General features: G+C 35.0%; 1 protein-coding gene across 1 annotated transcript in view; it reads left to right on the top strand.

Annotated features, from left to right (window-relative positions):
• Nucleotides 1–14,657, top strand: part of Dcc (DCC netrin 1 receptor) — a 961,067-nt gene that overhangs the window by 700,233 nt on the left and 246,177 nt on the right. Inside the window, exon 12 of the mRNA XM_048363596.1 lies at nucleotides 4,227–4,276. Coding sequence (XP_048219553.1) covers nucleotides 4,227–4,276 — 50 coding nt within the window. The remainder of the gene's footprint in view (nucleotides 1–4,226; nucleotides 4,277–14,657) is intronic.

Below are 14,657 nucleotides of genomic sequence, written 5' to 3' on the forward strand. Positions count from 1 at the left end.
TCAGCAATTGTAACTTCATGCCAGCTCACTGTTTGAGAATAAGATTCAATTTCATAGACAACCTAACAATAAGACTATGCTCAATGCTGTTACGACTCATATTTATTGAGTCATTTGTACTACAAGGAATTAACCTTTTATCCTGACAGTTGTAACATTTTCCTATCTTAAGTTCCAATGGGATCTGAAAAGCTAGCAAGGAACAGAAACATACCATATAACATAGTGAGTTAAAAGCACAAGTCAATGTGGAGACATTTCTTTTTCTGTTAGTGTTCCATGTTATTGTCTCAAGCAAAAAAAAAAGTTTATATTTAGATGCATGCTATTTTGATCTCAAAAATAGATAAGAGGAAGTCAAGTGACTAATTATAGACAGTAATTTACAAATGTGGGAATTCTCTCTGGCCTCATCACTGCGAGCATAAAATGGGTGTCTAAACAAGCCTATTGTGGGAATCTCTAGATGCACCTCAGATGGCTTTGATGGATCTATTGCAAATCATTATTACTTGACATTTGAAGATAAAAGTGCCCTTTTGCCTCTTCCTCTGAAGGGATGAGGTGTGTTGGGAAGACAGGAAAGATAACAGATAGAAGCTATGCTCTGCTCCATATTTCTACCAAGCAGTGTCTCTTATCTACTGTGTCTATTGGTGGAAATTGATACTAGGATGGAGTGAATAAGCATTGATCACTTAAAATATTCCTGGAAGTATTTTCTACTTGACTGGGCATGACATGCATGAGGAGTGAAGCCAGGTGATGGTGACTCATGCAGGAAGCTGAGATGTGGGGATGGGGTTTTGAAGCCAGCTCGGAAAAATGTCCATAGGACACTTACCTCCAGTTAATCAGCAAAAAGCCAGGAGCAGAGGTGTGGCTCAAGTGGTAGAGTGCCAGCTTTGAGTAAAAGTACAAATGTACATGAAACACTCTGAGTTCAAGCCTCAGTACCAACACAAGAAAACAGAAAATTAGACATGTTTATATTATAGAAAATAAACAATGAATAACACCATTTGTACTTCAAGGCATAAAGGTTTTTGAGTTTTATTATACCTATTTGCTTTCAATCTCTAGTAGGGAAAATAACCTTGATACTTCTAAAATTTTGGTAGTTACAAAAACAACAAATATCTATCTGAGTTTATTGTATATTCTTGACCTATTGGAAAAACAATGTAAATAACCCTTGTAAACTTAAATTAGAATGACATTTGAGGGTAACATATCATCTATGCACATGTTACCCCTAACAAAACAGATGATATATCTGTTACTTTCTCCTTTCTTCAAAATTCAATCACTTTCCATAAATCCTGAAATTGTTTTTATACTATCAAAACTTGGGTATGATTATTAACAAATATATAACATAAATATTATAATGTCACTCATAATGCATACTTTTATTAAGTATCATTTAATATTGCCATTATTTTCAAATTTTCTTTTAATGATAATTTTTTTGAAGTTTGTGAAATTGTATGATATGCAACTTGTTATGCTCCAATTTCAAAGACCTTTTAAGACTTTTTAGTTGGCTCAACTAAAAAGATAAAGTTGCAATTCATGCCTTAAGTGCAAGATGTATAATTAAATAAAAATTAATAACTTATAAGATGGCAATTTAAGCCTCAATTTAAAAAGTAAAACTGCAAAACTTGTGATTAAAATCCTAACTACCAAATAGCCTGTATTATGGCCTGATAACCTTTCTATATTCCTATTCAGCAACTATTTATTGAATGTGCACTATGAGTCTGAAAATTCTTCTCAGTGTGGGTAAAGCAGTATCAGATTTTTTTAAAAAAAACTTGGCCTATGGTGGTTATCTTCTATACTTAATTTAAAACAAACTTAAACTAAAATAACACATGATGAAATATTTGAATTATAGTATAGTTTGAAATACTTGATGTGTTGCATAAGAAGCAGATCTCAGGTTAATATTTTGTAACATACCACACTGGCTCTGATCTTTATCAAGCACAAAGAAAAGATGTTCATAATCGCAGCAAAACAAATTTTGGTAATTTTCCTTCAGGTCCAGAAGATCTCACTAAATCATTAATTGAGTACATACTAACTGAATGTCAGTTTGGGGGATATGAAGATAAGTCAGATATATGTCAGAGTGGTTGGTTATTGAATACTTTTAAGAAGGTAAAAATCAAAATTAGGGCATTTCTACATCTGGGATAAAATATAAGACCCTTATGAAGCATAAATATTGCCCAAGTTATAGTTTAAATAGGGAAAATATTGTCGGTGACTTTTGGAGCCACACATTAGTTTAAAAAAAGAAAGAATTTTTTTTTTTTTTTTTTTTTTGCCAGTCCTGGGCCTTGGACTCAGGGCCTGAGCACTGTCCCTGGCTTCTTCCTGCTCAAGGCTAGCACTCTGCCACTTGAGCCACAGCGCCGCTTCTGGCCGTTTTCTGTATATGTGGTGCTGGGGAATCGAACCTAGGGCCTCGTATATCCGAGGCAGGCACTCTTGCCACTAGGCTATATCCCCAGCCCCAGAAAGAATTTTTTAAGTGAAAAGATACAAAAGAAAAGGAAGGAAAGAAAAGGAATTTTATTGTTGTTTTTGTTTTCTTTTTAAGAGACACCATTAAAAACAAAAATAGCCCGCAGCTAGGCAAAGGAAGAAATCTTTGGTGTTGCTACTGTTCTCATTCCTGCAGCTACTGCTTTTCTGGTAAAGGGTTGGGGCCAGACTTTTGTGGGGTTAGTGGGAGTTCTGCTGATTGGCAGTCTCTTATTTTATGGACACTATTGACTGATTTTCTCCTTTTTAGACCATGGTGTGAATCTCGAGCATTCGGAAAGATCTTGAGATCTGTTTTCCAATTTATGTTTCATCTGAAACTTTTCATGGTCTTGGGCTCATTTCTGCGTTCTACATGGCCCTTGATATTTGTCTTTCCACCACATTTTCTTAAATGGGTGCATTTAATGAGACCGAAAAATGACTGTGATTCTTTACAATGCCCAAGAGGATTTCATTTCCATCAAACTCGCCAGTTTTATTGTCACAAATAAAGATAGGGACTACTCTTTGTAGAAATTCATAGTTGACAAGATTCCCTGAATACTAATTCTGTTACTACAGTGGTACAGGGAGCTTTATTTTATTTTGTTTGTTTGATTGTTTATTATTTTTACTGGTCCTGGAGTTTGAACTCAGGGCCTGGGTGCTGTCCCTGAGCCTTTTTGTGCTCAAGGCTAGTGCTCACAACTTGAGCCACAGCGTCACTTCCAGATTTTTCTGAATAGTTTATTGGAGATGAGTCTCATGGGCTTTCTTGCCCAAGTTGGCTTTGAACCACAATCTGCAGATCTCATCTTCCTGAATATCTAGGATTTTAGGCTTGAGCCAATGGCAGTCAGCTTTTATTTTATTTATTATTCATGCCAGACACCTAGAACAGTTTCTGACACATAATAGCTACTCAGTAAATGACTATTGTGAATTATTCACATGATGGAATTTTAACTTTTTTGATATAGTGAGTATGCATTAAAAATGGATTTTGCATGTTCTTCTTCCATAAGTTTCATGCAGTCAAAACACAAGCAAGAATGTGAAAACAGAGAAAATACACAAAGTAAACTAAGCCACTGTTTCTTAAAAAAAAAACCAACAAAACAGAATTGGTAGGTTGAATGTTATTTGGTAACCTAGTTGCATCTATGACACACAGCTTTATTTATAAATATCTTACAAAAGAAATAAGATATTTCTTTTCATTTTTTAAGAGATAGTAAAGATTGTGTGAAAGAGATTAAGCATCCTGGTTGAGTATTATGATGTATTTCCTCGTAAAACTATGAAAGATAATAAAATATTCAATATCATAATGCCCTAAAATCGTGGTTGGAAATATGTATATTTGTGCTGGTTTCTCTGAGAAAGGTATCACAAGAAAACTGTAATTAAATGGCAGTTTTTGGTATCCCAGCAGGTGTTCTTTTGCCAAATCTTTTAGGGTTCCCCCCTAGATGGATACTAACAGTCCCCAAGTGACAAAAGAAAAAGTAAATGTAGTCATTTCTCATCTCTCTAGAAAATCTTGAAGACTACCTACCTACATGAGCCTCCCTAATTATCATAAATAACCATGAAAAAGATATACTTTCTCTTTGCAACAGAGGATTAAGGTTTCTCTTTGAAGACATTAGCAGTAACTACCAACCTTGTTTGATTTGTTCTAGTGCCCAGTGCTCCACCTCAGAATGTCTCCCTGGAAGTGGTGAACTCAAGGGTAAGTAAGCCAAGCCTTTATTACTCAATTATCTGTTGTTTACTCAATTGTGCACTGTTCTGCTCACACGGCTACCAGGAGATTACAGGACATAGGCTTCTGTGTGGGAAAAACAACGTATTCCAGAACAATATCCTAAACAGTTTTATGCCCTCTTTGCCTTCCCAACAAACTCGAATGAACTCAAAAAGGGATGTATTTATTTCTAGAACATATGGTTTTGGAGAAGCTAGGGTGGCTAAAGGCTACTCCAACATGAGACAAAGATATCTCTTTGGTCCATAATCACAAGGAAAAGACACGTATGTTGTAATGTAGTAAATGAGTCAATTGAGAGAAGTAGAGTAGCAAAAAACTTCATTTGTTAACAGATTAGAGTTAATACTTCATCATCCTCTCCATCCTTCCTTATGAGGATGTAGTTCAAAATCCATTCTTAAGGATCACAAAGTAATATTTATGAACCTATGCTATCTAGTCATGAGTATTTTCCTGGCCTAAAAAGTTGCCAAGACTTTCAAAAAATAAAAGCTTATGCATGTGAAGAATTAAATCAGTTTTTTTTAAAAAGATATCCATTTTTCAAGAATGACTCAAGAGGAAGCAAATCCAAAGACTCCTAGAAGAGAAGAAAAAGTACAAACTGATTCATGAGATACTAGGATTTTGTAACTGAGTGTAAATAGTTTCAATAAGCCTGGGCCTCAGTTTACTCACTTCTCAAGGGAACAGATTAGTCCAAATGGTGAGTCTGGGAGACAACCAAGAAAGTATGTGAGCCTTCAATATAGCCATCATCAGGATTATAGTCCTATCCTTCCTTTTAAACAATTACATGTAATCTTAGTAGATTCCATCAGCATACCTCTTTCTATACTCAAATAGTAGATGCAAAACCTTTCCTTCTTGGCTGATCATGAGACAGTAGTAATGTTATATATGCAAGAGATCTAATTCAGCATGAGCAATGAGCATTTCGTGCATAATTCAGTGTCATATTTTGCAAAAAATAATCCCACAATGAAGCTATATTTTGTGACTTTGGTCACATTTTTCTATGTTAAATATATTAATTATCTTTTGCAGAAAATTAAACGTCTCTGAAATTGTTCTCCACGTTTGTAGGCACAATATTAGATAAGAACAAGTGAAACAAATGTGTAGTTCACGTAATGAAAATAACTGAACCTAAGGAGTAAACATAAGATAAAGAATTAAAATCAGAGATTAGCATAACTCTAAAAGGGAAACTTTGGTTGTCAAGCACATTAAATCTTTCACAGCTGTCTCATTTAAATTAAGAGATTGCCAAGACAAAGTAAAGCATCTTTCCCAATTAATGTATATATGTTGTTAATGAATGCAAACACATTGTAATTTCTCTTGTTTAATGACTCATTATTATTAGAATTTTTATCCCACAATTTTCATCCAGGGAAGGACACAGAACTCATAGATAAGTTATTCTGTACTTGTGTGCGGGTATCCTTTAGAAGTGAATTCCAGCAAAGGACTATAATGTGTTCTCTTAAAATAGGAATGCAGCAGCATCCAATGACCCTGGATGTCCTGGCTGTATCTGAAAATTATTTACTCTCTTTCTGAAGAGAGAATTCCTAGAGTGCAAAATCGATCAACCATATTAAATACATCCGTTGTGATGCATTTTAATATGTACAAATAACACAGCTTATCATCTCCAATAATAGGCAGTGTTTCACACAAATTTGGGCACTTTTGCTTCTCTACTCTCCCACATAGAACTGTTGTTGAACTTGTTCATTCACTTTCTGTAATGGATGAAGTTCTCTCCTCCTCCCTCCCTCTGGTTAGTTTATTTCCTGACTCCTGAGGAAGTATAAGTTAGATGTATGTTTTTCTTACATTTTTATCAAGAGGAAAGAAAGTATATGATCAAGATGCTATGTTTAAATTCACCCCATGTGGATTCAAAGAAGGCCAAAAATAATATTCTATTTTGCTGTTCATATTTTGATGCAAATGAAAGTTCTCAACCATATTAACATTTACCTCTGAATATTAAAGCAAAAAACAAGATGAATCAAAAAAGTAACATTGTATTAGAATAGTTCTTTTGTATCTTTTTTTTTTTTTTTTTTTTTTTTTTTTGGCCAGTCCTGGGCCTTGGACTCAGGGCCTGAGCACTGTCCCTGGCTTCTTCCCGCTCAAGGCTAGCACTCTGCCACTTGAGCCACAGCGCCGCTTCTGGCCGTTTTCTGTATATGTGGTGCTGGGGAATCGAACCTAGGGCCTCGTATATCCGAAGCAGGCACTCTTGCCACTAGGCTATATCCCCAGCCCCTTTTGTATCTTTTGACTAACAAAATTATGATTTCTTTAATGTGGTTGACTTAATTTGGGATTTTCCTTAGGAAGAAACAGTCACATCTTGATAATTTATTCTATATAATATAATAGTATAATATGTGGAATATAGTATTCTTTGTATAATAATATGTAAAATATATAGAACATGTATTCTACATATTATAAAATGTTTTGCTTTTAATTATAAGAGGCAATGATCATTACATTGACATCAATAAGGAAATGTGGTGTTGTTAATATTTTTGAAGAAAGATAGCTAAAATTTCTGTACATAATACTGAGAGGTCATTTTGAAGTGTAAAATGGACATTTATGGACGTTTACTAGGTTATGACCATCATTGGGCTAAGAAACCAGGCTTTGGGCTAATAAAAAAATCACCCAGTTAAATAAAAGAAGTAAAAGAAAGTCTCTATTGTACCTTTAAAATCAAAATAGTGGTTTGATGTTTGCCTAACATCACACAGCACACTAGATTCACTTTATGTGAACATATACTTTGGTTAGACATAGAGCTGATTTTCACGTACTACATTTCATAATGGATGATGATGATAAAATCACTTTTTCATGCAAAAAATTATTCTTTACAAAAGTAACATCTTTTCAGGGAAACAATAATAATTTAAAAGTCCACACATTTAGATGTGAATGCTTTATTAAGAAAGCTATTTATCAGGATGGTTTTCTTTGATTAACTCTGAAATCCAATTACTTGAACAAATAAATATTATAATTCAATGACTTGGCTAGAAAGCAAACACAGCATCTAGAATGCAAAGTGTGCATGAGAGCGCCTAGATACTTTCATATGTTGCTATTCCACATTGTGGGATTATGGATATTTCAAGTCAACATGCCGGGCTTCGTTGGTTAGCTCTTGGAGAAATTGGGAAGTTATTTGTGTTTTAGTTTTTTATGTTCATTCAATATTTACTCTATAGCTTACTGTATACCACCATGTCTAATCCAGACCTTGCCTTAATGGGTCATGCAATTGAATAGAAAAATATAGAAGAGAAATTCACCATTCATCCCACCCTGTGTAATTGATTGTAACAAGTCAAAGTTAGCATTATTTCCTGGTTGTCAAGATGGGAGAGCCAGATAAAGACTCTAGAATTTCTTAGAACGAATATCTGCAACTCTATTCAACTTTAGGTCTCTGCTCTGTGTAGACTTAGGAGAGAGAGGGAAAAAAAAACAGTGCAAATAAATTGCCAAGAGTTCAGTGGATTTAACTCCCATGTTCAGATGTGTATTGACTGGATGGTCCAGGATGACGTTAAGGAATGAAGGATTAACCCCTCTCCCTCACATAAAACAATGCTTGTCTGGCATGAGATGAGGGTCACTGTGCAAGTAAAGGCCTTTAAACCTAAAACTAAACAGTGTAGAGTAGCGTTATCATCTCACCTCAGACCATTCCTGTCCTGGAAATCTTTATCTCCTCCATGAACACCAGACACATCTACTTGAGTGAATTTTTCATGCATCCCTAAAACCTGGTCCCCATTTTGTCACTCACAATACACTGATTGATAGGATGTCTTCAGTGGAATAGAAGGCAAGTACGTGGTATCATCTCTAGTTTGTCTTTCAATCTCTATCTATGCATCTATCTATCAATCATCTCTATCTGTCTATCATCTATCTATATATCTATCATTTATCTAATTAATGGTGGTGGTGTTTGAACTCTAGGCCTTATGCTTGCCAGGCAGGTGCTTTGCAACTTGAGCCCTTTCCCCTACTCTTATTTTTTAGCTATTTTTGGATAGGGTCTTTCACTTTGGGCATACACTAGCCTTCTTTGATTTTCTCCTCCTACATTGCTCAGATTACATGTGTATCCAACATGGCCAGCTTATTTGTTGAAGCAGAATCTTGCTAACTTTCTGTGCTGGCTGGCCTTCAACCGAGATCTTACACATCTCTGGATCCAAAGTAGCTAGATGTATAGGCATGCATTACCATGCCTGCCTTTCTGCATCTTAAAGTACCTACTTCCATTTTCAGTGCACCTTGGTAAGCTTATAATACTTGATTATGAGTTGTACAAACGTATTACTCCTTTAAATTAGAAACTAATAGAAGGAAAATTACGAAAGTAATTTCCATGAAAGAAAACCTATGAATTTTGACCTTAAATATTTTAACATCTTTCTGTCTGATCTGTCCCTTTTTTCCTCCCTTCCACTCTCCCTTTCTCTCTCTCTTTCTCTTTCTCTCTCTCTCTCTCTCTCTCTCTCTCTCTCGCTCTCTCTCTCCTGGTCTCTTCCTCTCTAATGCATGTGTGTGCATGTGCATGTGTATGCACACACAGAAAAAAATACAGAGGAAACCTGGATACTATATTATTGAATAACTGATTTCTGAAGATGTGCTATAACACGATAGATTTAGCCTGACATTTGGGCTAATGACAACTCTAAGAACACAAGTCTTTAGCTAAATGGTGCCAATTAAGGAAGATTGCATAGAATACCTAGTTGGGGTTGAAAAAATAGAGAGAAGAACTAGAGGTATAAAAAGTAAATTGTTAGTAGGTGTTGTGATATTGATTTTCAGGTACACTATAGGTTTTGTGTTGCTTTGTATTCTTTTCTTTTCTGGAATTTTGATTGTTCTCTAGGTTGGGCAGAGACTACCTGAATTCACTGTCTTCCCTGTGCTGCAACTCTTCACACAGGTGTTCTGGACATAGAGCTATAGTCTGAATGTATTTCCAGTGATTGAGGCTGTAGACCTCAGGTGGTCTGTGGAGAAGGTTCTCACTGCTTTCTAGATCATTATGTATTCTTCAGAAAGAATGATTTGGCCACTGACTTTCTATGCCCAGAACATTGAATCTTCTCTTTAAAAGAATCAGTTAGTTTTTGAAGTGATTGCATCTAAAGAAGTAGTACCTTTAGTGTGTTTTTGTTTGTGGTCTTTTGGGTAAATGCCCAAAAGTGGGGCTGATGGGCCATATGGGAACTCTATGTTTAGCCTTCTGAGTAATATCCATACTGCTTTCCAGAGTGGCTGATCCAGCTTACATTCCCACCAACAATGAAGTAGTGTTCCCTTTTGGCCACATCCCCTCCAACATTTATTATTGTTAGTTTTTTTGATAAAGGACATTCTTACTGGTGTGCGGTGGAATCTTAATGTTCATCACAGTACAATTTGTCATAGCTAAAATATGGAACCAACCCAGATGCCCCTCAGTAGACGAATGGATCAGGAAAATGTGGTACATATACACAATGGAATTTTATGCCTCTATCAGAAAGAATGGCATTGCCTTATTCATAAGGAAATGGAAGGACTTGAAAAAAAATTATACTAAGTGAAGTGAGCCAGACCCAAAGAAACATGGACTCTATGGTCTCCCTCATAGGTAATCATTAGCACAGGTTTAGGCAAATCACAGCAGAGGATCACAAGAGCCTGATAGCTATGCCCTATGAACACATAAGACGAAAATGCTAAGTGAAATGAACTCCATGTTATGGAAACGACTTTTATATCACTGTTGTAATCACTTTCAACATGCCATGTGAAACCATAGCTACTATTGTTGATGATCCTCTTGTGTCCCCTCCCTGTGGTTGTACCCGCACTATCGTATCTCATCTCAGTGCACTGGATATTGTATATATTGGTATTAGAACTAGGGAAGTGAAAGGGAATATCAAAATTGAGAGACAAAGGATAAAAAGACAAATGACTCCAAAAGCAATACTTGCAAAACCATTTGGTGTAAATCAACTGAACAACTCATGGGGAGAGAGGGAAAGGGGGAGGGGGGAGGGGGGGAATGAGGGAGGAGGTAACAGTACAAGAAATGTACCCAAAGCCTAATGTATGAAACTGTAACCTCTCTGTACATCACTTTGACAATAAATAAGAAAAGAGATAAAAAACTTTCACTTAATAAACTTCAGTTTTTAAATTAAAAAAATGTAGTAACCGTGAGAGACATCAGATGGTTAATTTCATTAAGGATCATTTAGAAACTAGGATTTACTTGCAGATGGGCAATTTCAGTACAGTAATGATTGTCCTCATAAACATGACATTGGTGTTTGTACTGAATCAACACAGAGAGCTTTTCTGTTTGATGGCTATTTATCCATCAACTTGATTCAAGATGATGTTGGTCTCTTGTATTTATTTTAATTATTGATCCTGTCTCTGATTTATTAGGTGGCTATTCTTTAAGCATTGCTAATGATGGAGAGTCTTAGAAAGGGTATAGAAACAGGAGTACAATTTTAAGAAAGGCAATATTCCCTGCTAGGTCTTGCTAAATGCTCTAAATGTTCTACCACATACACCATTTCCTTACCTTTTCTGATTTTGTGATTTTTCAGGTAGGATCTCATATTTTTGCCTGTGCTCAGCCTAAAATGATGGTCCTCTCAATAACTGTCTCCAAATAGACAAAGATCACTTTCATATATGGACACCATATAGACCAGAACTAACCACTAATTAAATTATGTTTCTTCCCATCAATTAAGTAATTTCATCCCTCTAAAAGTACATTCCTATGTTAGTTAATTTAATGAAAGTATAAATTAATTAAGTGAAAAAGTAGAGACAAAATAAATTAATAAAAAGTTAGAAGTGAGTCAAGGGGAAGAAATGAATTGAGGCACTATTACAAAGCATCTGTAACTGGATTAGGAAGTTGAAAGCTCCCTCTGGTATCGGTGACATGATTTATATGTTAGATACATGAATACATTTCTATTCCAATATGAACTTTTGCATAAGTAGTACTTTGCAAGAGATTTTCCAGAACTCTCTCATATTACATCTTCCAAATATTGAAAAAACACAGATCGCTCTTCTGTGTTTTGAGGGTAAGGTAGTTTGCCGTTTACAAATTTATTATTGTCATTCTCTTTTAGTATAGTAGTATATAGGATTTTGACAAAGAAAGTAGACTATATGAGCAAATGTCATTGCCTTTTGAGTTCTAGTCTCACTTTAATATTACCTTATATTTTTACTTTATCACACATTAGTTGTAATGGCTCCATTTCTATAAGGCTTGCAGGTAAAGCTTATTTTAGCCTTTCTATGAAGTTTAATGAGATTTCCTTCAAGTCGTACCTTTTTTTGAAAAGTGGGTAGTTTAATAATGGGTTTAAATTAAATGAACCTAAGTCTAGTGATAAGGTCTCAATTTTAATTTAAATCATAGGAGTTGTCCTTATAGTCAGAATGGTTGTTTAGTCAGGGATCATGAATAGGTTTAGTCCCGTCAGTTGGTAAAAGTAGTCACACTTATTAATTGCAAAAAATGAAACTACGATAGTTTTAAATGTTGCTTATATTGGTGAAGTGCAAGCACTTTATCTGAAAATTTTAGCACACTAATGTGTTACTGTCACACATGACTGACCTATATTTAAGAAGCACACAATGATACTTTTAATAATGGCAATTATGGGTTATTTTGGCCATTATTCCTGAGTTTATACATGCTAAATATTTCAGTTATCTTATCCTGTCTCTATAATAGTTGTAAAATTATTATGCATCACAGGAACCACTGAAAGACCAACTTTGAACTATGCTTATTGGTAGGAAAGCATGTAATTAAGTCAAGGAAATGTTCTTCTTTCCTAAAGCTTACTTTTATTCAACAAAAAGATCAAATTATAAACAAGTAAATAAATGACCAATAGCACAAGACAGTGATAAGATTTATGGAGAAAATTAAGTGCAGTATTGTGGTAGAGCATTACTTATTTCTTTAAGGAGATGACACCAAAGCTTAGACATTCAGCATAAGGCACTATGAGTAACACTAATTTCTGGTACAAAGCTGTGAGGAGAAAATTATCTTGCATGATTGTGAACCTGAAATGACAATATTTAAAAAAAACACAGAGATTGCTGAATTTGGAGATCATGCAGCGTTTTGTCAGGCATGGTAGGGCTTGGGAAGCAGGAAGTGGCTCATAGCTGTAATCTCAGCTACTTAGGGAGATGGAGTCTGAGAAAGACTATTCAAAACCAGTCTGGGCAGAAAAGTCGGAGACTCTTCTCTAATTATCCAGCAAAAAGACAGAAGTACCTCAAAGAAGTAAAAGCACCAGCCCTGAGCTAAAAAGCTCAGGGACAGTCTTGAGTTCAAGCTTCAGTACCAACACACACACACACACACACACACACACACACACACGCGCGCGCGCGCGCGCAACAACAAAAGAAAAAGAAGCTAAAATTCCATTCTGTATGGAGAGGAATGGTTTCGAAGACCTTTTTAAGTAACACATTGACTAGAAAGTAGTAGTAGACTTGTTGGCAATAAAATAAAACTACTATAATTAGCAGCATTGGCTTTGAGCCATTAGGAAATGCATGTTCAGACACACAGAAATTGGAAACCATACCATTGTTAAATCTTTTTTCTAATTAACCATCCTTATTTTCAATAATGTCACTAAACTAAAAGAGGATAAATTAGGCAAGTATAAAAGAAATACTGTCAGGTAATGGAATGGTTCACCCATCTAATTAGGGGTATAGTTTAAGAAACAAGTTCTTCAGTTAATAAAATTTCTTGCTAATTATCAATTAATTAATTAATTATCAATCTCAGTTTGATAGACCTTACCTCTAAAGTCATTATAGTTTAATCTCTTTAAGCATATGCATGTGAAAAAATAATCTGTATGCATGCACTCTGTACATAGTCTCTATATCATTCAAGATTGAAATCAACTCATTTCATTTATATGTTCCTCTATAGAAAATGATGGCCACAATTGTTTTGTCAAAACTGTTCAACATTGTCATTCTGTCCCTTGAAAAGCTAAGTGAAAGTGACAGACTCCACATTCATGTTCATGCTCCTCAAATGTTTGTAGTGTTTACAGATGGATTTTTCATGTGCATTGGAAATATTTCAGAAAATTAGATGAGGGATCTTATACTATACCTTGTTAAAATACAACTAAGAGAAATTATTTCTGTTTTCCATGTGTAGCTTTGTCACAGAGTAAACAGAAATTCCATTCTCTTCTCTTCTATGTATTGATTTACTTCCACTATTTTTTTTCCAATAACTGAAGATCTTTCTATGAACACTTCTCGTCTTTCAGAGAAATCTGCTTGACAGACCATTTTGTGTGTTATCTGAGAAGCAGGCTCTTTTAAATAGTTGTCTATTTTATGTTTATGTGGATAAAGTTGAGGAGAAAAAAGATTTTGATTTGAATGAATGCATGACTTTAAATAAAAATAATCTCTTCTTAAAATATGAATCAAAATGTAGATTTTTATTTTGTGAGATGAATCTGAGTTTTACTAAAAAACAAATGCATATGTATAAATGTCCACTTTCCATATGTTCAGTATCAAAATATACTTCTCCCTATTTGTCTATATTTTAAGATTTTCAAAATGTTGAAAGAAAACCATATGAATAATTCATTAATATTTAGTGCACATATAAAATAAAATAAAAGATAGTATTATTTAAAGGCAGCAATGTTTTAAAAAAAATCCAAATATTCTCATAATTTACAGGTTCTGTTAGAGAAATGTAATGAACTAACACATTATTGCTGCTATAATCTTGAGATAACTAATTTATTTTTATTCATCTGTGCGTTCATTTGCTTAAAAACATTCTTTTTGCATACAGCATATATCCCTTCCTAGGCAACCATTTTAGTTCCAACCAACTCCATAAGAGACCTACCTCCCTGTGGGTAGGCAGTCACAAAAACATCAGCACCTCCTTGACAGTGTCCATCAATGGGAAATTGATGAATGACAGCTCTGAGGACTGAGAAGCATTCTGCTCTGAAGATAAATGAAGCAGATTCTTGATCTTTGCCTGTGATTTAGAGAAGGTTTGGTACTTTTTGACAGTCCTTAGCGTTAGTACAGTCAAAGGTCTTTGGGATTGGGAGGAAACGGGTCTGAGCCAGAAGCTTAGCTGCAGGTGACCTTGAAGGCACTCACTGAGCTGCTGTCTTGGAAATGAGACCTAATGCACTGAAACCAGCAGGTGGAAGCC

This window comes from Perognathus longimembris, chromosome 15, assembly GCF_023159225.1.
Source record: "Perognathus longimembris pacificus isolate PPM17 chromosome 15, ASM2315922v1, whole genome shotgun sequence".
Taxonomy (NCBI): domain Eukaryota; kingdom Metazoa; phylum Chordata; class Mammalia; order Rodentia; family Heteromyidae; genus Perognathus; species Perognathus longimembris.